The sequence below is a fragment of the Lissotriton vulgaris genome, chromosome 2_1 (genome assembly GCF_964263255.1).
Source record: "Lissotriton vulgaris chromosome 2_1, aLisVul1.2, whole genome shotgun sequence".
Classification (NCBI taxonomy): Eukaryota; Metazoa; Chordata; class Amphibia; order Caudata; family Salamandridae; genus Lissotriton; species Lissotriton vulgaris.
Window position 1 is genome coordinate 208,592,816 of NC_141687.1, and position 22,022 is coordinate 208,614,837.

The 22,022-nt window shown below is 43.7% G+C and overlaps 1 protein-coding gene across 1 annotated transcript in view; it reads left to right on the forward strand.

Annotated features, from left to right (window-relative positions):
• Positions 1-22,022, forward strand: part of LOC147729846 (AP-1 complex subunit beta-1-like) — a 102,974-nt gene that overhangs the window by 54,671 nt on the left and 26,281 nt on the right. The window contains exons 6-7 of the mRNA XM_086954042.1: positions 3,247-3,331; positions 5,163-5,249. Coding sequence (XP_086810168.1) covers positions 3,247-3,331; positions 5,163-5,249 — 172 coding nt within the window. The remainder of the gene's footprint in view (positions 1-3,246; positions 3,332-5,162; positions 5,250-22,022) is intronic.

Consider the following 22,022-nt stretch of genomic DNA (forward strand, 5'->3'; position numbering starts at 1 on the left):
TCCGGGATGGGGGGTGTGGCTTCCTCTCCTGTGAGGGGAGCCAGATTTTCATTCCAAAGGTGGTAGCTCTTTGAAACTTGCCAGCCCCAGGAGGCTAATCAGCTGGTCATCCTGTGGAAGGGGTTGCTACGCCCTCTTCCCGGACAGGCTTGTGTTCTAGGTCTCCTGAGAGCAAAAGCCTCTCACCCTAGGAGGCCAGAACACCATCTGGCAGAAACCACTCCGCAAGTACACCAGAGGCTGGTAGGTTTTCAGGGGGCACCTCTAAGGTGCCCCCTGGGTGCAAGTATTGGTAAATCCAACACTGGCATCAGTGTGGGTTTACCAATACAAGATGTTTGGTATCAAACATCCCTATTTTCAGTGAAGCCATCAAGTAGCTGGTGAACTCATTTTCACCAGGGTCCAGCACATTTTACAATGGCTTCCCCGGTCACTTGTATGGCAGTAAAAGGACTGACCAGCACAGGAGCATAATTGTCATGTAGGTATGCCCTCACATATAATATTCAGCCCCCTGCCTTAGGGTTTTCAGGACTGCTGTAGGGGTGAGTTGCAAATATTACAGGCAGCGTTAGGAATATGGCACACATAGGGTACACAGACAAAATATCGAGTTTTAAATTTCGATATACAATTATATCGAAGTTTAAATATCGATGGGACAAAATATCGAAGGTAAGTAATATCGACAGTCTTAATATCAATATTAGTATGATATCAGTAATATCGAAGTTTTAAATATCGATGTCAATAATATCGAAATAAATAACTTTGATGTTACTAATATCAATTTTGTAAATAAATTTAGTGTATATTATATTGTATGTATTATGTTTTATTATTTATTTTTAATGTAATTTAATTAAATATTGTCTTTTACTACTGTAGCGGGTTGTGGGTTTATAGGGGAATAGGGTGGGAAGTAATTTAATTATGTTAAATTAATTATTAATTAGTAGGAATTATTAATTAATTAATTGAGAATTACATTTTAATTAATTTTAATTAATTGATTAATTGATAAATATGTTCTGTAGCGGGTTATGGGTTTATAGGGGAATAGGGTGGGAAGTAATTTAATAATAATTAATTAATTAATATATGTTTGTACATATTTTAATTAATAATTAATTGGTAATTAATTTATATTAATTAGTTAATTAATTAATATAATTGTGTACATATTTTTAATTATTAATTAGTTGGTAATTAATTAATATTAATTAGTTAATTACATTAATTAGAGTAATTTTTTTATATATAATTTTGTTATTCTTAATTAATTAATTGGGAAAAATAATATTAATTATTAAATTAAATTAATTACAGCTAATGTGCTAATATATTTACTTTATTGTTATTGTTAATTAATAATTAATTGGTAATTAAATGATATTAATTAATTTTGGGTAAAGGAGTATTTTTAGGGTTCAGGGTCAGTTTTCAGTTTTTGGGTAAAGGGGTATTTTTAGGGTTCAGGGTCAGTTTTCAGTTTTTGGGTAAAGGGGTATTTTTAGGGTTCAGGGTCAGTTTTCAGTTTTTGGGTAAAGGGGTATTTTTAGGGTTCAGGGTCAGTTTTCAGTTTTTGGGTAAAGGGGTATTTTTAGGGATATTTTTAGGGTTCAGGGTCAGTTTTGGGTTTTTGGGGTACAGGCGTACAGGGTAAAAATAAAAAAAATTACATTAAATCAATTAAATGAAATTAAAAAAAATTACATTAAATTATTAAGTGTTTTATTTATTTTAAATGTATTAGTTTTAATTTTGTTTTAATATTTTTATTTAATATTTGTAAAATTATATGTATTTTAAAATTATTTTTACATTATTATTAATACATTTTAAAAAACGATATTTTTAATTTCGATATTTTTGTACTACGATATTATTTTTTCGATATTTTTGTACTTACCTTTATGAAGATATGACTCCGATATTTTTGATGTCGATATTTTTGTGCCGATATTTTTGTATTTCGATATTCTGTCTGTCGATATTATGTCAGACATTCACACATAGATGTGTGACATATCCTGTTTTCACTCTTGTCTACACCCAGACATGCAGCCTGCAATGGCAGCCTTGCATGTGCTTGGTGAGGGGGTCCCTTTGGGTGGCACAATTTCTGCTGCTACCCTTCGGGACATTCTCTAGTACCTCATGCCCTAGTTACCAGTGGTACCATTTACAAGGTACTTACAGAGAGCGCTAAAGGTATTGTCAATTGTGGGAAACCTATGTACAGTTCTCTGAAAAAACACCTTTACTGGGGACTTGGTTAGCAGAAACTCAGTACACTTCAGTCAAAGTTGCATCAAATACCAGGCAAAAAGTAAGGAGGTACTCCAACAAAAATCCAGTTTCTCAAAAGCCCTCTGAAGCACACATCCCTTCATAAATGTGTACATTCAACCTTCCAACTTGTAAATAAATTTCAGTGTGCAGAGGGGGTGGGGCCTTGTGCCTAGGCCTACCTAAGAGGCACTCTGCCCTCCACCTAGCTCACCACCCTCTCCCCCGAAAAACAAAGGGTCGCTGAGGCTGTAGCCAATGTCCTGTGTTGTTTTCACCCTCCTTTATGCACATCAGCGGCTTACTGCCTAGAAAATCAAGCTAGAAAGCCACTTTGTGCTGTGGTTTCCAGCTCGTCTTTCCAGCCACCCTGTGATTTCGGCTCTTTGCTGGGTGACCGTGCAAAGGGAGCTGAAATTGTGTGACACACTGTGGCACAGTGTGAGTTGGCAGGTAAGAATGTGACTGTCTTTGTTTCCACACACATCTAAGGAATGTAGCATAGTAGCTAGAGAAAAGACCTGCATCCACCTCCCTCCGAGAAGAGGTGCAGGTTTGTGAAGCTCTCAAGGCGCTCTTTAGCATGTGGCCCAGTAACACATGCTTTCCTCCTGTACATCTCACCCACCGCACTTCTTACTCATCCCAAATGACCAGGAAAACGTAGTGCCAAGACACCCTCTTGGGTCACAGTGCACTTTACACAACTCCTTAATCAGTCAGTCAAAGCTGTAAGAAAGGTAAAAATACAAACATCCATTTTTGTATTCATATTGTTCAATGAAGTGCGTGGTGCAAAAATGGTTGGAGGAATCTGTTCTCCCACGTCTGCATGCTTCCTAAAGGTCTCCTCTCATAAGTCGTTCGCTCTTGAATTGCTTATTTCAGTGCTTATTTATGCTTTTTGTTGGTTGATTCAAAATTTCACTGCTGTCATTCTTTTTTGTGCAGGTGGCTGTGAAGAACAACATTGATGTCTTCTATTTCAGTTGTCTCATTCCTCTAAATGTTCTATTTGTGGAGGATGGCAAGATGGGTGAGTGTTGCAAGCAATTCCACCTCTCCGTTGGCCTGTCACAGCCCACAGAAAATATTCCCATATTCTTTAGCTTTCTGCGCTCTCACTTTAGACTGCAGGAGGTAAGTTTCCTCTTAACTGTCACTTTAAACTGCAGTTGGTGTTTCCTCTTATCTGTCACTTTAGACGGCAGTGAGTATGGTTCCTCTTAGCCTGTCACTTTAGACTGCAGTGGGTATGTTTCCTCTCAGTCTAAAAAAATGAAATCCTATCTTAATCTGGCTTTATTTATCCCCGCTTTCTATCCTATGGGGTTAAAAAGTACTGAAAGTTTTTCAAGTGTAGTACTAAAACACTAGCAATGTTCTCACAAGCCTTTCCTTTCCATTAACCAGCCATACCATTCTAGAATTACCTAAACATCGTCCAATTGGGACAGTCATTTGTTGCACCTCCAAGTTTCAGCACGTCTCTCTTACTTCACGTCTCCCGGTCCACAAAACAGATGGTGGTCCCTGGCTGGTTCATACTGATAGCCCCTAAGTCTCTTTACCATTTTTTATGAAAGTGAGCGCCTCCACGACCTCTTGCAGTTTACACAAATATAGTTTTGTTTCAGCAGTGATGTACTTTGCACCTAAATCATCCGACATTTTCCCTATTATCACACCTGTGAGAATATTCCACCAATAGAAATATCTTTAATTGGAATGTCCGGTTATGATACCCTGAATCCTCTACAAAATGTACTGTGTCCCTTATACTAGGGTCAAGATCCTTACCAGAATTATAAGCATGGCCACCTTACCTTTGGAATAGTTTTCCCTTCTTGGCCCTACACGCTAAGGCATTTCCCTACTTACAAGACTCTTTCCTTGCTCTATGGACAGAGAGGTAATCGAGAACCATGCTGAAAGAATGCTACCTCCACAACAACATGCCCCTTTCTCTTCCTGCCTTTGTTATTTATGCTTTGCTAAGTCACACACTACTGCCACCACCCACCTCTCTGGGCCACAACCAAGGCACCAGGGCAAACTTACTGTCCGCACTTCTGTAATTCTCAATCGAAATCTTCCCTACAGCTTGCAGAAGCTCTCGTCAGTCAGGGCAAATGCTTCAACTTTAGATTGTCGGTTCATCATGCCATTAACTGATCTTAGTAGAATTGGCCCAGAAACGAGCACAACCCTATTGCTGCCTTATTAGACCCTTCAATAACTTCGCCTTGGCTATCTTTAACTGTTATAGACCATAAAGCATCAGGAGCTATGCATATTAGGATGGAGATGCTTCTCGTACTTTTGTTTTGTCCTTCAAAATCCATACATTGCAGCAGTATGGATTTTTTAAATTATATTTACTGGCAACATATGCGATCTTCTGATTGCATATGTTGCCAGTAAATACAGTTCCCAGGCTATAAAGTGTTGTCCCTCCCTCTGTAAATAAGCATGGAAGGGACTGTGGAGAGGATTTCATCAGATGGATGATAGAAAATCAAGGCACTAACAACTACACTGCGTGAATGATCAGGCACAAGATGTTGGTACAATTGCATAGGTACATAGAGCAGAGACAGAGCAGATAGTGTCTTAAAGCACCAGCTGTATGTGTGTTTTGCAGTCTGGATTCGAAACACATACTCGTTGATCCACACTCTCTTTATCTTGCTATTTTTCTCTATCTAACACTGTCTCTCTCATAGAACTGTTTGTTCAGATACTGCTCTCTTCCTTCTTCGGTAGTTTTGCCTGGAAGGTAGCATTCTTATTTCTGACGCCCAGTCCAACTGAAAGTTATCCCTGTAGGACTGGCTTTCTAACGTTGTGCTATCTTCTTTTTGCAGAGCGTCAGGTCTTCCTAGCAACGTGGAAGGACATCCCTAATGAGAACGAGCTGCAGTTCCAGATTAAGGAGTGTCACCTCAATGCTGGTAAGTAGCACAAAGTGTACATAGAAAGGACCCGGAGAGATGAACTTAGACTTGAACTGGGGCTAAATCCTCACCACTTAGGTACTAGAACTACAGCACAAACCTAACTGTGAAGCAGCAAAGTGCTGTATAATTCTGAGTAGGGAATGATTTGAGAGATTGTTCACGTGTGTGTATATGTCTGTTTGTCTCCCCCCCGCCCCACCCCTAGAGGCAGAAGGAGCTGTGACTTTGTTTTATTGGTGGTGGAAGAAATTCTTCCAGACGGACTGTGTTTAGCTCCTGTGTGAAGCAAATGAGTGAGCATGATCTGTGGTGTGGCTATTGTTCCAGACACAGTGATACAAAAGCAGGGAAGGCCACCTGAACACTAGTGAGTGAGGCAAAGCATTGTAGGACTGCACTCAGCCACAAGATGATTAAAGCGATAACCTAAAAAGAAGAATTGCCAACTGAACACCAGGTCAGTCTAAGGCTTAGTACTCATGGATCGATACCTAGCTTTGCTGCACTGAGAGGGTCTTGACTTAGCCAGGGAGGATAAGGGTCACAGAAACACCAATAGACGTTGAAGGGCTTAGTCCTCCCGGGGTCATAAGGGAAAGAGGACAACTCCCATCTATAACCAGCTAATAGCCCAATGTATACGCCTACTCAATAAAAATGAAGTTGTACTAGCAAGTAGTTAGTATCCCTTGGTTTCACTGTCTTCATCCCTATCCTTGCTCCACACCGCCTGCCTGATTAAACCTTAAAGGGCCAGACTTCAACAGCCCCCTAGCCATTGGCCACAGTTGGAATAGTTCTTAACAAATAGTGGTTCCTTCATGGGCAACGGGCATCTTTGGTGATGTGTAGTAAATGTCACACACCTGGTATGGGGACATAAAGGCCTTATTTTTGTTTCCTGCAGGATTCTCGAATTTGCAGCTGTGCTCTTGGCCTTACTAGTGAATGGTATTACTGAAGGGCAGTTGCTCTGTTGACCTGGCCAATTGACAAGGACTGGTCCTTCTCTAAGACAGTGCCCTTTGAAGAACTAGTGCTCGTACACTGATCCATTGCTGAAGGGCTGGTTCTGTACGCACATGGTCTGTGGTCCTATTGATGAGGGACTTGTGCTTCTCACTCACCAGGCTCACTAAAGAAAGATGAGCCAACCACACTCTCACCGAGAGAAAGGGGGATGCACAGTGGGTCAGGACAGGCATGCACCCACCCACCCTTAAACCCCTTCCAGTCTCCAGAGGCATTGCGCTAGAGTCCGCCACCTCACACATCATCACAGACACTTTCCATTCCATTCCTGGGTTTTCATGTTACGAAAATATGTATTTCTGGTGTAATAGTCTTACTTTACTTCCACTGAGATATAGTTTGTGATTAAAAGCACATAACTGAAAAGGTCTTCCATGGACCAGACTGTATCAGACCTGCCAAGTTTCTCAGGTCCATGCCTCCAAACCAGTCAGGCTTTTTTTTCTCATTGTTCTGGAACTTTAAAATCCTGGAGCAGCACGTCACCACGGATTGAACTGTGAAACCTGGCAGCTGCGCATAATAAAAGGTGTATTGTCGAAGGGCTACATTGCTCGTTTATTAGTCACTTTGTTGGGTCAGGAGGCGAAGGGATGTAGTTGTGCGCACCTGTTTCAATGCACACAAACGCCACGCTGCTGCCGTGGCCTCGCAGCTCTAGTCGCACCCTCTAACCTTACAAGGCTGATGGGCCCAGTGCACGAGACACGCACGTCAGTACTGGTTCGTGAATCACAGCAACCCGCTGCTTTTCCTCTCAGTAGAGCCCTCAGCGCGTGAGAGACCGTCCTTCGGAACACGCTACCCGGGGCATGCTTGGAGGTAGTGTCGCAGCAGGAGTTTCTCGAGACAGGCCTTCAAGTGCTTGTCGCAGGCAGGCGCGGCTCACAGGCCCACGGCCTCCCGCTCCTGGCGCTACTTCAGCGGCATTGATTGCGAGAGACGCCGCAGTCTAGAGCTCCCCGACAGAAGGCCGCGGCCGCAGCCGGATGAAGGATGTAAGTACAGCGGCGCGGGAGGAGGCCGAGGCGGGCGGAAGCCAATCACGGCCGCCGCTCCCGTCTCTCGCAGCGGAAGGCGGCACCGAGGAAGCGAGCGCTACTGAAGAAATACAGACAATAAAACATGGCACGAGGGGTTGTAAAAGAAACATTAGAAACCAGCTCAAACAGTGCGCTGAGGAGGGTGGGTGTAGTTAAAAACGTCTGAACGGATCAAATGGAGACAAGTGACAGAGAATTAAAAAAAAAAATGACAGATGAACAAAAAAAAAACAATAAGCCAGTTATTTATAGCAGTAGCTTCAGGACTTTAAGCGGGATTAAAAAAGTGTTGGGTGTGATCTCTGGAAGGTATTGGTCTACGTAAGTAAAGGGTGTGGCTTAAACCCGGACACTACATTTCTGTGATTCACTTGTGCCACCCGATCTGTATTTTGGTTCCTCTCTAAACTCTATATAACACAATAACTGACATACGCCAAAAAGCAGCCGGGATTATTGGCTTTGTCAATGGTTGTTAGTAGTAGTATATAAATGAGTAACAGCAATGATTTTGTTGTAAATAATATAATTGTGAGACTGTGAACTAAACATTACAGAGGTCTGTACAAGAGCGAGTAGGGGATCACAAACCACCAGAGGGTTCCGGAGATATAGACTTTACAGAGTATAGTAAATAAGCACTTTTCACTCAACCACGAACAAGCCTTGTTGAATTTGACACCTAAAACTTCTTAAGCAAAAACTTTGTTTGTATTGCAGTTGGTTAGAGTTACTTTGGGTGACCAGCTCCGACAGGGATCCAGTCAGGGGGACCAGTAAAGAACCTCAGAAACAGTTATCTCAAGAGGTGAAGCAGTCTTCAGTCAGTTGTAGGCACTTTTGTTTTTCGTTGTAGGTTCCATTGATAGAGGTCCTGATGCAAGGGATAGGGGATGCTGTAGATGCTTAAGGATGCTATGGATGCAATGCTGTTGATGGGGGTCTACCTGCAGCCACTCCTCAATCTACAGAGGGGGTGAGGCAGTCCTGGCCACAGAGTCTACATCCCTCAAAGTATTCTTGGTTCTAGCTGAAGTCCAGTCACCACTGGACTACCAGTCGCTCGATATAGCAGTTACAGCCATATCCTGTCCTGGGCAATAACTTGGATTCTGGGTGACTCACCTGCACTTCAGCGACTCTTGCTGGTCCAGCAGACTCGGGTGCAACTTTGAACGTCAAGTCCTGGTCTCTGCATGGCGGCGGTTGGTGGTTGAATATTGATTCTGGGCTACCAACTTGCCCCAGCAGGCTTCCTCAGCTATGGTGGCCCTGAGCTGCAAACAGATCAGCCAACTGACCCTTGGAGTCTCTTGCTTTAGTAGGACTCCAGAGACAACTTTTCCATGAGCAAGACACAGCAGGCACAGTCCCTTCTTTTTTTGTTAGTCACCAGGCTCAGCAGGTGAGTCCATTCCAGTTCTGGTTCAATGTTTCAGCAGGGCAGCCCTTCTCTAGTCCTTTGTCCATTCCAGTTGAGATCTGAGTTCTGGGTGCCAGTGGTTCAGAATTTATGCTCAGTAAATGCCCTCAGGGTAGGATGCAGTTGGTAGTGAATGGGCTGCCAGATTCGCTCCCCCCTGATGTCTACTTCCTGCTAAGTGGTGCTTCTGACTATCTCAGGATGTTCTGCCCACTTCCAACATGGTAGAACGTCTCTTTGGTGTCCAGAGTGCCCAAGCCAAACCCAGAGGCTGGGCTTACATACCCCTGAAAAACTGGTGTGGCAACTGGCTCACCCTCTCCTGCCGAGTGCCAGCCTGTATAATGAAACAATAGGGCACCCCTCTCCCAAATGGTCTCACCTTTGAAGCTCACCTTTTGAGCTAACCCACTTATTATGGCTTCCTGCCTGGGAGGAGGCAACACCACTTCCAGTGGCAGGCCACTATAGTTATCTTCCCTCGGAGTCGTTCACACATCTCCCCAGGAGGGCAGAGGCTATCTGTGAGGAAACCTTGGGCAACCAAAGCAGCAACTTCTAAAGTGCCCTTTGCTCGCCAGTGACTTTACCTTTAGATCATATTTAGGCCTTCCTGTTATTAGTTTCTATTTTTGGTAAATTCTGGTGGGGTTTTCCAGTTTTTTCAATACCTTAAAAAACAGTGGTTATCAGTAGATACACATTTTCACACCATCAAAAACAACAGAAACAGTGTTTTTCCGGTGTTTATGAAAAGTTTTGCTTTTAATTATTGCTTGCTTTCTGCACTGTTAGTGCATGTGTATAGATAGCATGTGTACAGGGTATATGAGGTCCAAATACATTTTTACAAATCAAACTTATTGTAGTACACAATACAATACTTCTTTAGTGAGTCTTTGGTCGTGCCGCTCGCTCTTTCCTTCCTTTGTAAACTTTTATCTGTGAAAAGGCCCTCTCAACATTGGTACTTGAGACCGGCAATGCCTAAACAGCCAGCACACAATTTGCTAACTCTGGCCAATGACATAGCTTTCCATGCCACTACTGGTGCACCTAAAGATTGTGATTGTCTAGGCCATGTTCCTCAACATATGCGTTGAATTGGGCGCATATGCCCTCAGTTATTGAAGCGGTCAAATATGAAGCAGTACTTTTCAAAGTCTGGAGAAAATTCAGAAGAAACTTGTGCAGAGTACCTCAGTGAGGCTTCATTAACTCCAAATGCCATGGTTGGTGAAGGGACATGTCTATGCATCACTGCAAGTCATTTCCCATAGACTGTAAAATAAAATTTTCTGAATAGCTCCGCAACATTTCTTTGCTTACTAGGGGCAAGAATTCTAACATGGAGCATGTTGCAGTGCCAGCAGGCGAGCGAGCGAGGAGGAGAGAGGTGCCGTAGGAGCAAGCGGGCTCGGGGCTCGTAGTTGCCAAATCTGCCAGACTACCAGCGGATCGATTTGGGGCTGCGGTTGCGGCTTCGGGAATCGCTGCGGCTGCAGGAGCTGCGATCTGACACAAGGGCAGGGGAGTGGTGAACGAACTGGAACTTGGCAGCGGCCTCCCGCCCCCTGCGTTTTCCCATGACCTGCGGATCTCGGCGATTCTCGGCTGCAGGCGGGTAGAGAACAGCCAGGACCAGAGAGCGTCCCAGGAACTGAAAGACCATAACGGACCAGACCTCGGCAAGCTTCGTGGGTACACGCAAGGCTGCCGGGGAGGCGTATGACTCTCCAGCGGGTGCCACAGCATTTGAGGTGCTACGTGTGGAACTCTTGTGTTTGCCCTTACGGAGCTGATGGGTGAAGGAACATACCTGCCCAGTTTTGTATCGTCACTGCACCAGGGCAGATTTTCGGGGGCGAGTGCTGACATTGTTCGGATTCATAGTCCCAGGATTCCCCTCACCGCCCACGCCTGAATCGGGGCTTTGAGCACCACCCCCTGCTGTCGTTATTTAGTCAACCTCCCCTACCGCTGCGCGGGAGCGTCCCGGGAGAAGCCTGGGCCAAGGGCGGGCCGGGCTACCCCTCTTTCATTTGCAACTTGGACTTTAGCGTAAGATTTCACTGTGTTCATTGCATCATTAAATGTTTGTTTACTTTTGACATTTGTTTCAGATACGCAGCTAATACTAGGTTGCATTGAAAATACTTGTTATCATTAGATGGGGGTAAAATGTCACGTAAACGGAGGAATTTAACTACAGCGGGGAGTGTTACTGGCACCATGGAACAGTCCATAACCAGGGCTAGATCAGTCTTGGAAAAAGAAATCGCCATCACTGAGCGTCGCCTGTCATTGGAACCTCTTTATAACAGACGTTCCTCCTTGGGCCCCATAGCAACAGCCACCACTCCAACGAATGATGGGAATGAATCATCCAATAATGGGACTAGAGTGGGAATCAGAACTGAGCGTTCAATCGAGGCGTCACCTAACCTAAACATAATCAGGGAGGATAACGATACTGACTCGAGCCCAGATTCAGACCTAGATGTTACATCCAACGAGTCACTAATGCTTCTTCCAATAAAACCTAAAGCAAATGCAAATTTAGTGGTAACAGCCAACGGGCAAGGCCCCGCAAACAAAAGGAAACGCGGTGGGACTAGTCAGAAGGGAAGATGCCCAAAAACAGCTAAAATCCCTAAAGTACCCAAAAATGCTGTCAAACAACCACAAGATCCTTTAACCTCAACCCTCATACCGACTAATACCCCTTTACCTAATGTTTTAATGGTAGAAAAATCAGTTTCCCCTTTATTATGCCACTTACATAATGAGGGGCTCATGGATAAAGTTGAACATCTCATGAAATCCCTAATGGCTCCACTCTTGGAAAGGGTAAAGTGGATGTGCGAAAAAATTGATAACCTGGAGCAAGTAATGATATCTAGTTCTAATACTAAAAGGCAACTTGTGGATGGTGCACACAGCAAGCCCGCGGAACCCCAAACATGTTCCAGAGCCCAAAACAGTGGATCCAACAACATAATCCCGTCACCATCTGCCCCCAGGCCTTCAGCCGCCCAACAAATGAATAACACCGATGAGACTGGTAGGCTTTCTCTGAGGGTGCTGAGGGCGGTTGAAGGCGAGGGTGTGCAAATAGGGGAGGGTGGTTTGGATAAGGTTATAGAACCCGCGGGACAGGAGAATAAAAATATTTGTGTAGGCAAGGATTTACCCATAGCTGCTAAAGCAAAGAGGATATTCCCACATATTGACCTACCCCCACAATCATCCCCATGCACTGTAGTGCTAGCTGGTGTCCCGTAGTTGGGCCAAGAAAAATCAGAAACTTACCCAGAGCTAAGAAACAAAGCTGCCCACTGGTTAAACAAGAACAGGCCACTCCCGCCAAATATGTGTGGAGAAATTTTATTTGCCAGGAGATTAAGTTGGGTGGGCCACAGAAGAAAAGATTTCCCGGGGGACTGTATTATCATCAACTTCAGGGATAGACGGGTGGTCCATCACATATGTATCTGGCCTATTCAGTTTGGCGACAGTGGAATCCATACCAGAGATTTGATTTTTTTTCTACCCCCAATTACCCCCCCCCCCCTCCCCACTCCCCCACTTCCCCCTCCGCCCCCGCAACACCAAAAACTATGTGCTATAGGGGAACCGAATATGGAACTGATGGAGGGGACTAGAACTAGATATAACATCCCAACTTTCAACTATTTTGATAAGCTCTCTGAGCTGGAAAGGGTGGACTGACTTGAGTCAGAGGGTCCGACTTCTAACATAATGTCTAACTCCTATGCCCCTATTGAATATCCAATTAACCTAAACCAAAGCACTATTGCTAATGAAGAAACATTGTCTACCACGACCCAGATTAGTCATCATGAGAAAATCATGGGTTTAGACCGTGAAATTGCAATTAATCAGAAAAACCCGTCCCTGAAAATATTATACTGCAATGTCGCTGGTCTGCGCGCTAAGGTGGTGAATGACACCTGGCTCAATTTTGTCCATAATTTTAGTATCCTGTGTTTGCAATAAGCATGGGCGACATCTGAGATACACCTAGAGGGCTTTAAAACATAATTTTCTCCAGCCCTACCATCACCCTCTGGCAGAGCAAAGAGCAGTCTGACTATTTTCATGTCCAATGTCTTGCAGTTCACGAATATAGTCCCTATTAAATTGGAATTAAACTTCCAAATACTCATTCTACACCAGAGTAAAACCAACGCCCTTATAATGGTGAATTTTTATAATAATCTCCCCACAGACGATCTAACAAAAGTTATAAAAGAAATATTTTTCTCCCTCCATGAACTACTTAACAAAGCCACTAAGGAAGTGGCTATAATCTGGGGAGGGGATTTCAATCAAACTCTATGCAATCACAGTGTAAATATAGTCTGTGGCGTTGTGGATGAATACGATAATCCGGTAACTCATTTCCCTCACACTTTAATTGGGGATTGCTTGAATGAAACTCTTTGCGGCCTTGACCTCGCCCTTGTAAATGATATGGTGAATCCCTCCATACCTCTTATTCCCACCTTCAATGGTAGAGGAAGGTTGAGCATAATTGATTTTATCTTTATCTCCGTCAAAGCAGGACCCCAAATATTGAAATGTAAGACCCATGACATTATTATCTGTGACCACTATCCAAATAGTATCATATTAAAAATCCCACAGAAATGCGACAGGTATGATATTATGAGGACCCTTGGTCAAAATAACCTGATACTAGATAGGTTAAATGGTTATTCAGTTAAGTGGGAAAAAGTGGACCCGTTGGATATTACTGCGAGACTGGTCAGAAACTCAAGATCAGTGATCGATAAATGTCTCGATCCTGCTATCACTAATGAGGGAGTTATGGCTAACTTTGCAATATTATTAAAATCAGTAAAGGAAATTCTATTTGTTAACCTGAAAACCAGTAAGTACAGAACTAAGGGATGGTTTGATAGTAGCTGTACAACTGCCCATCAGAACCTGAAATTAGCCTTACACAAAAAGGATAGAGACCCAAAGAAAATTGCTACTCTTAGGAACATTTATAACCGGGCCTTAAAATGCAGGAAGGAATTGAAAAAAGATCTCTTGGATCAACTGCACAATTCATACACCCTGAGGGATAGTGCCTCCTTCTGGAAGGTCATTAGTCGCCATTTTTATCAGATCCAAGGACTAACCCCAGTATTGACGTTGCGATCGATGAACAGCTCTGGGTTGAATATTTTGAGCGGATATTCGGCCTCCCATTAACCGCAACGCAAACGACCCCAGTTTTGACCAGCATTAGACCAAAGTTAAATCCCTTCCCGTTAGCCATCCACATATCTCACGAGGAGGCCGAACTCGCACTGTTGGCTAACAGGAAAGGAAAGGCGCCAGGCCCTGACGGGGTTCCAATGGATCTTTTCAAATTTAACTAGGGTCCTTCAAGTATCATGTGCCTTGGGGCTTGTTGACTCTTGGTCCCAATCAATTCATGTCCCCATTTTCAAAAAAAGGGGACCGCCTATCACCCTCTTGTTACCAGCCTATTTCCTTGTTGGATTCGCTGGGGAAAGTGGCTGGGCGCGTTATCCTAGCGCGTCTGCAGCAGTGGGCGTCCGATAACCAAGTCCTATCCGACCTGCAATTTGGGTTTCGTGAGGGTCTGGGCACCACTGAACAAGCCCTTAATTTATCTCTCCTAATAGGCAAATACGTAAATGCGAAAGGGGGGGCTCTATACATGGCGTACGTCGACCTCTCGGCAGCTTTCGACTGCGTGAGTCACATCAAGCTGTGGACTTTTTTAGCGTACATGGGAGTAGAGGTGTCCCTTGTAACTTTCCTACGCAAATTATACTTAGACCCCACAGCTAGAGTCAGGTATGGCGTGGGGGGCGAGTTAACAAAGTCATTCAGAGTAGAGAGGGGAGTAAGGCAGGGCTGCGTCCTGGCCCCGTTTTTATTCAATCTTTACACCAATGGCCTGGAACAAGCCATGGTAACAGGTTGCCAGGACCTTCCTACCATTTACAAACGCCCAATACCGGTGTTACTTTATGCGGACGACGCTGTCATTCTAGCCCGTACCCCCATGGAATTACAGCGTGCTCTCGTGAGATATTGTACCTTTATGGCCAACCTGGACCTGAAGATCAATATTAAAAAAAGTTTGTCATGTCCGCTGGTTCCAGGATTAAGAATATTAAGGCCATCTATATTGATAAGCAAAAACTTGAGAGTACAATTACGTACCCGTATTTGGGCATCGTTTTCGATCACAAATGCTCCTGGAAGTACGCCATTGAGTCCAGGAAGCTGCTTTTTATGAGGGCGACAGCTGCCTTGGTTAATTTTGTAAATAAACTGGGCAGACGGCCTCCGGCCGAACTCGGAGAGATCTATAGGGCAACATGTTTAGCTACTGCAATATATGGGGCTGGTGTGAGGGGTTACTGGAAGGTTGCAGCAGTACAAAGGATAGAAGATAGTTTTTAAAGATTTTTACTTCCAGTCCCACAGGGCACATCGACCTATGCATGCCATTTGGAAGTGGGCCTGTCTTATATAACCGATTTTAATTAAAATCCAACCCCTTCTCCTATGGCACCGCATTTGGTCTTCTACTGAAACAACTTTCTGCCAAAGGTTCATACAGGACTGTATTTCCTTAGACAATGCTCATAAGATTGGGTGGATTGCATACATCAGGAAATTCCTCAATGAATTGGGCATGTCACAATATTATCATTCCCGACCTTAATTGCTGTTTTACCGAGAAATTTGTTCAAAAACGTTTGTTTGGCCCACTTAGAATCTCTGAGGCTCTCTAGCGAGGTTAGTAAAGTTAGAGAGCAACATTTGCTATTAATCCAAACAACTATGACGGTCCAGCCGTATTTAACTTTCAACTTCTTAGGTTATGAAAGATTTTTACTAACTAGGTTCAGACTAGATATTTTCCACCATCTGGTCACTTTTGCCACAACTAACAACTGGGCAAAGACCCTACAACCCTGTCCTTGCGGCGACATCTCCCCTCAATCCACGATCCATACAATATTGTTTTGCAAATTCTATTACGAATCGAGGAGACGCTGGCTCATACCGATCTTAAAAATTATTGGCCTACGAAAGTGCCGTCCCGCTTTCCTCGCCCTGCAATGTTTGGATCCTGAGTATTTTGCTAAATCGATAGCGAAATTTCTGAGTTTAGCTGTTAGGCACAGGCGAGACTTGGACTAACACGGGGTGCTTATTTTTTATCATGACTTGTTTTAACTGCCAAACTTTGACTTGATTTTACTAGTATTTAACTTATCACAGCAAATGATTGCTGTTTTTTTTATTGTTTTAATTATTGATCCTAACTTTAGCATGATCTTTTCATGCACGCACCACGCACTTTACGTACGTCACGTGGAGGCTCTGTTCCATGGAGTCTCACCTTAAAGATTACTGCCATGATTTTTTCACTGTTACTAGGAGAATTGGCAAACTGCACAATGCTACAATGAACCTGTCATTCCTATGAAATCTTACTATGATGGTTATATTTTTTAAACTATATTTTTATGTACTTGCAAGTTTACTATGCTTTTATGGCTGTTTGTTACAACCGAATAAAGCTTTATATTGAATTGAATGTTGCAGTGCCAAAGTCACAAAAAGTGTCGCCCAGCCTACTCTCAAGGAAATGTTTCACATCTACACCTATTATACTGAACACTTGGTAGACAAGGATGTTTTCAGATTCTAGTATTTTCATTAAGTCCACTACAGCAGTCATCTTTTCATGTAAAAACCTAAGCATGCAGTACTTTTTTCACATCACTATCAATGTGTGACCAAAGATCATCAAATGTTTTTCCTTTGACATAATCACTAAGCAAAAGTTTCGTAAACGGTCACCACATGGATAATATGGCTTCCCAGCTTCTGTTACTGAGAACCACTGGTTAGATGATACAGTTAGGATGACTCTTTATTTGATTCCACACAAAGCACAAAATGAGAAAGATTTGCATTTTAGTTCCCGGGCATAACGAAACAGTGTACCAGAATAGACTACAAAATCAATAGCAGACCTCTTTAAGTCTGAAGATTATAAAGATCGTTTCAGCATACCATCTAGCAAGTGACCATGATCTCTTACAGGAAAGCACTTCAGCTCAGGTAGCAATTTTAACAGGTCATCATACAACGTTTTCATATACTTAGCAGAATTACTGCAAATACAAGCAATATCACTCCTCTTTATTGAACTTGGTAGGAACTTTTTCCAGCAGCATTCCAGTGACAACTGCGTTCCATGTTTACCAACGTCTCGAGTCATGTTTTCACCACTATCTCGGATGCTTGGTGACAACATTCTTTTCACATATACCTGTTTCTAACCCTTGTATTGAATGTTTAAAGTCTGTGGTGTTTGGCAATTCACCTACAATCAATAATGACTCGCTAGGAAAGGGGGCTGATATATCAAAGGATTTCACCCATTCTCCGTCTGTGGGTAAATGTGATGGTAAATATTGGGAAAGATTCTTATGAAACCAGCCATTTTACCTGTCAGTAAAATCAAATGTAGCCAACGTATCAAATATGGTTTTGATATTTCCTGATTCTCTACAGTTTTTAAAATAACTAAATAAGACCTAAGAAAGATTGGAAGTCCCTGTAGTAATCGTAGCAGACTAGGAACGCTGAAAGAACTTTTTCTGGGGGAGGGTTTTTTTTTTTGGTGTATGTAAGGTAGTGGGGGTATTACAAAACAAGCTCCATAGCTAAAACAAAGTAAGTAACTAAAGTACACTAAAGTAACTGGCAAATACTACTAAATTATAAAAACAATGTGCAAAATTTATTCACAGCCTCCCAATTGGGTTACATTCTAAAACATAATGCCAAACATTAAAAAGACCACCAAAAGTGGTAGCACAGTCTATAAAATTACAGTCAAAGTATTAAAAAAGTCGACGCGGCGTTTCGGTGCTAGTCAATCTTAACACCTTCATCAGGACATTAAGGACATTTAACTCCGTATCTGTATTTTCGGTTGAGAGAGCTTTTCAATTGCTTTTCAACTCGATGTGAGCTTCTCAAATAGTTTCCACTGTTGTTTTTAAATCTTGAGGATAATACACAATATTTTCTGTGTGCACGGAGGAACCACCGTTGTTGATAGGAGTGGCTACTTCTTAGACACTTTTTCTTTGGTTAGTTATTCTTCGTGACCAACTTTGTATGAGTTGGGTGTATGAATACAATTAGTCTTCACCGAGCATCCGGATATTTTTCAAACTCAGGAATTTGATCTCTTATGATTCGAAATCGGCCTCCGTGCTGTTACCTTCATTCCAACAATATCCTGGTAGATCTGGGAAAAAATAGAAGAATGGTGTATGTTAGCCTTAGCTGTCTCCCTAGATAAACTTAGGTGAGACCGATTGTGGTATCCCGGCAGCAAGTAAGTGTTTTTTGTTGCGTTTTTGGAGGCACAGACACTGGGATAATCTCCTAGTTCTTTTACCAGCCTTTGGGAAACATTTATCTAGGGAGACAGCTAAGGCTAACAGACACCATTCTTCTATTTTTTCCCAGATCTACCAGGATATTGTACCCCTACCGATTCCATGGGGCACAGTTAAGCCTCTTTTTATGTATGTAAAAATGTCTTTGTGTGAGCGCAGTCACAACAGTGTGGTTGTGTTATGTGTGTGTTCACTGTGTGCTCACCAAGAGGTGCTTAACCACGTTTTCAAAAACGTCTTCACATCAATGGGCCACATGAAATACAGTCAATATTCTTAAAGTTCCATGCAATATGTGTGTCATGTGAAATTACAAGGGGAACTTGATACCCCATAACTATCACTATTGTTTTCCTTTTATTTTACAGGACCACATGATTAAGTTTGGTTGCGTAGGTACCAGATGCATGCCTCATTTATTTGCAGCATTGAATTAATTATTATTAATATTTCGTATTTAATAGCTTATTAGGCTTTGGATAAGGAGTGGCAAACACAGGGCTGGTCCCTGTGTAGCCCTGAGGAAGTGCTAGGGGGACGCACGAAACATGTTGGCAGACAGGAGTTGTTAGGTACACCTAAACCCATTACAATTTAGGTATCCTACCATTTCTACCCCATTTTTAGCTATACCACCTAGGAGCCAGAATAAAGTATTTGCAACTCACTAGGCAGGTAATTTTAACTAATCACATATACTTCACTCCTTCACATTACATTCCTTGCACCACACATAGGGGCTCCATTAGGTTGACGGGCAGACTTTGCCCGTCCGTCATCCCATCGTAAATCGGGACCGCCCGCCTAAAGGGCGGGGGTCCCGACATTTGGCATTAGGATGCGCCCGCCACAGTGGCGGGCGCATTCATCAAATTAACATTGTGGCGGGCGGTGCTCACTGCACCTCCCGCCACAATGTTAAAAACAATGCACGCATTTGCATAATCGAAGCGGCAGGCACCGCGCGGTGCCTGCCGCTGCGATTATGCAAATGCAGGGAGGGTACCACAGGTACCCCTCCGTGTGCCACCCCCCTTTGGCCGTCACTCTGGGGGCCCCCTAGAGTGAATACCGCATGCCGCCGCCACGGACAGGCATTGAAAAATGCCTATTCTATTTTGGCTGGCGGTGTCTGATAGACACCGCCACCATGTTATCCCTTTTCCGCCCCGGCCGCAAGGCGACCGGGGCGGTAAACAGGCGGGCGGTGTTTCCCACCGCTGGGGTCCCCTCCGCCATCGTAATATGGCGGGGGGGAATGCAGGGAAGCATGTCGGGCGGATGTCCGCCCGACATCCTAATGGGCCCCATAGTCTTTTGTGAGTGCTCCTACGTAATTCCACAAGTCGCAGCACGCCCCAGTCCGTAGAGTGCTGGGATGGCTCCTATGATGAAGCATGTCACCGTGGGGCAACCCTGGCTGAGTGAGGGGACACCTAAAAAAAGGAATATTTTTCCTTTTTTTCCTTTTTAGGTCGAAGCCTCCATTGCAGGGCATGGCCCTGCTGGAGGCAAAGACTTATTGTGAACAGGAGAATTTCAGTACTGCGTGAAACCACGCCCCCTTTTTCCATTGGCAGGCCTCTCGAAACGGAGGCCTGCCATTGGAAAAAGCTCCTGTTTAGCAGATTTGTCTGCTCTGGATCCCACCTCTCGAGGACTCCATGACCTGCCTTACGGTAGCACAACAATATTTTCAGAAATATTGCCTTGGCAACCATGAGGCAGGTCAGGGAGTCCTGGAGGGGCGGGAATCAGTGTGCGCTGCAAGTAACAATTATCACAGCATGAGACCCCACTTATCACAGCATGTCAACAGGCGCCCCAGGCTGCTGGAGCACTCAACTATAATTAATGTGCAGTTGAGTGCTCCAGCAGCATGGGGCGCCTCTCTGCATGCTGTGATAATTATCACTTTGGGGTCTCATGCTGTGATAATTAGGGCGGCATGCTCTATTTGCAGCACTGAACATTTTCAAAGAAGGCGAAGCAGCGACATTCATTGGAGACACTCACCCTCACGCCCTCACCCCCTCAGACCCCCTGACCCCTCACACACCTCCTCACCCTCACACCCCCTCACTCTCACACACCCTCACCCTCTCACCCTCACACACCCTCTCACCCTCACACACCCTCACCTTCACACACCCCCACACACCCTCACACCCCCTCACCCTGCCTCACCCTCACACCGCCTCACCCTCACACCCCCTCACCTTCACACTGCCTCGCCCTCACTCACCCTCACACACCCTCACTCACCCTCACACCCCCTCACTCACCCTCACAGACCCTCACCCTCTCACCCTCACTCACCCTCACCCACCCTCACCCCCCCTCACCCTCACACCCCCTCAACCCCTCTCACCCTCACACAACCTCACTCACTCTCACACCCTCACCCACACACCCCCTCACACCGCCTCACCCCACCTCACCCTCACACCCCCTCACCCTCACACACTCACCCCCACACCCCTCACATACCCTCACCCTCGCTCACCCACACCCCCTCTCACCCTCACACACCCTCACTCACTCTCACACCCCTTCACCCTTACACCCCCTCACCCTTTCACCCTCACACACCATCACCCTCAAAAGCCCTCACCCACCCTCACTCACCCTCACCCACCCACCCTCACACACACCCTCACACACACTCACTCACCTTCACACACACCATCACACACACTCACACACCCTCACATACCCTCACCCGCATAGCATAACAAAACATAGCATAGCATAACGAAACACAGCATAGCATAGCATAACAAACAAAAGCATAGGATAGCAAAAGCACAGCATAACAAAAGAAAGCATTGGATAGCAAAACAAAACATAGCATAACAAAACAAAACATAGCATAGCAAAACACAACAAAGCATAGCATAGCAGAACAAAACACAACAAAACATAGCATAGCATAACAAAACATAGCATAACAAAACAAAGCATAACATAACAAAGCATAGCAAAACAAAACATATAGTAAAACAAAAGATAGCATAGCATAACATAACACAACAAAGCATAGCACAACAAAACATAGCGTAACAATACATAGCAAAACATAGCATAGCATAACAAAACAAATAATAACATAACAAAGAATAGCAAAACAAAACATAGCATAGTAAAACAAAACATAGCATAGCATAACACAACAAAACAGCAGAACATAACAAAACAAAACATAGCATAACATAACATAAAACAAAGCATAGCATAACAAAACATAGCAAAACACAACAAAATATAGCATAGCATAACTAAACACAACAAAACATAGCATACATAACAAAACACAGCATTGCAAAGCATAGCAAAACATAGCATAAGAAAACACAACAAAACATAGCATAGCATAACCAAACACAACATAGCATAGCATAACAAAACAAAGCTTAGCATAACAAAACATAGTATAACAAAGCATAGCATACAATAACAAAACATAGCATAACAAAACATAGCATAGCAAAACAAAGCATAGCATAACAAAACAACAAAACATAGCATAGCATAACAACACACAACAAAACATAGCATACATAACAAAACGTAGCATTGCAAAGCATAGCAAAACATAGCATAGCTTAACAAAACACAACAAAGCATAGCATAACAAAATACAACATAGCATAGCATAACAAAACACAACACAACATAGCATAGCCTAACAAAACATAGCATAACCTCTTAAGTGCTGCGTCGGGGTGTTGGCCGACGGCAGCACTACCTCCCCAGTGCT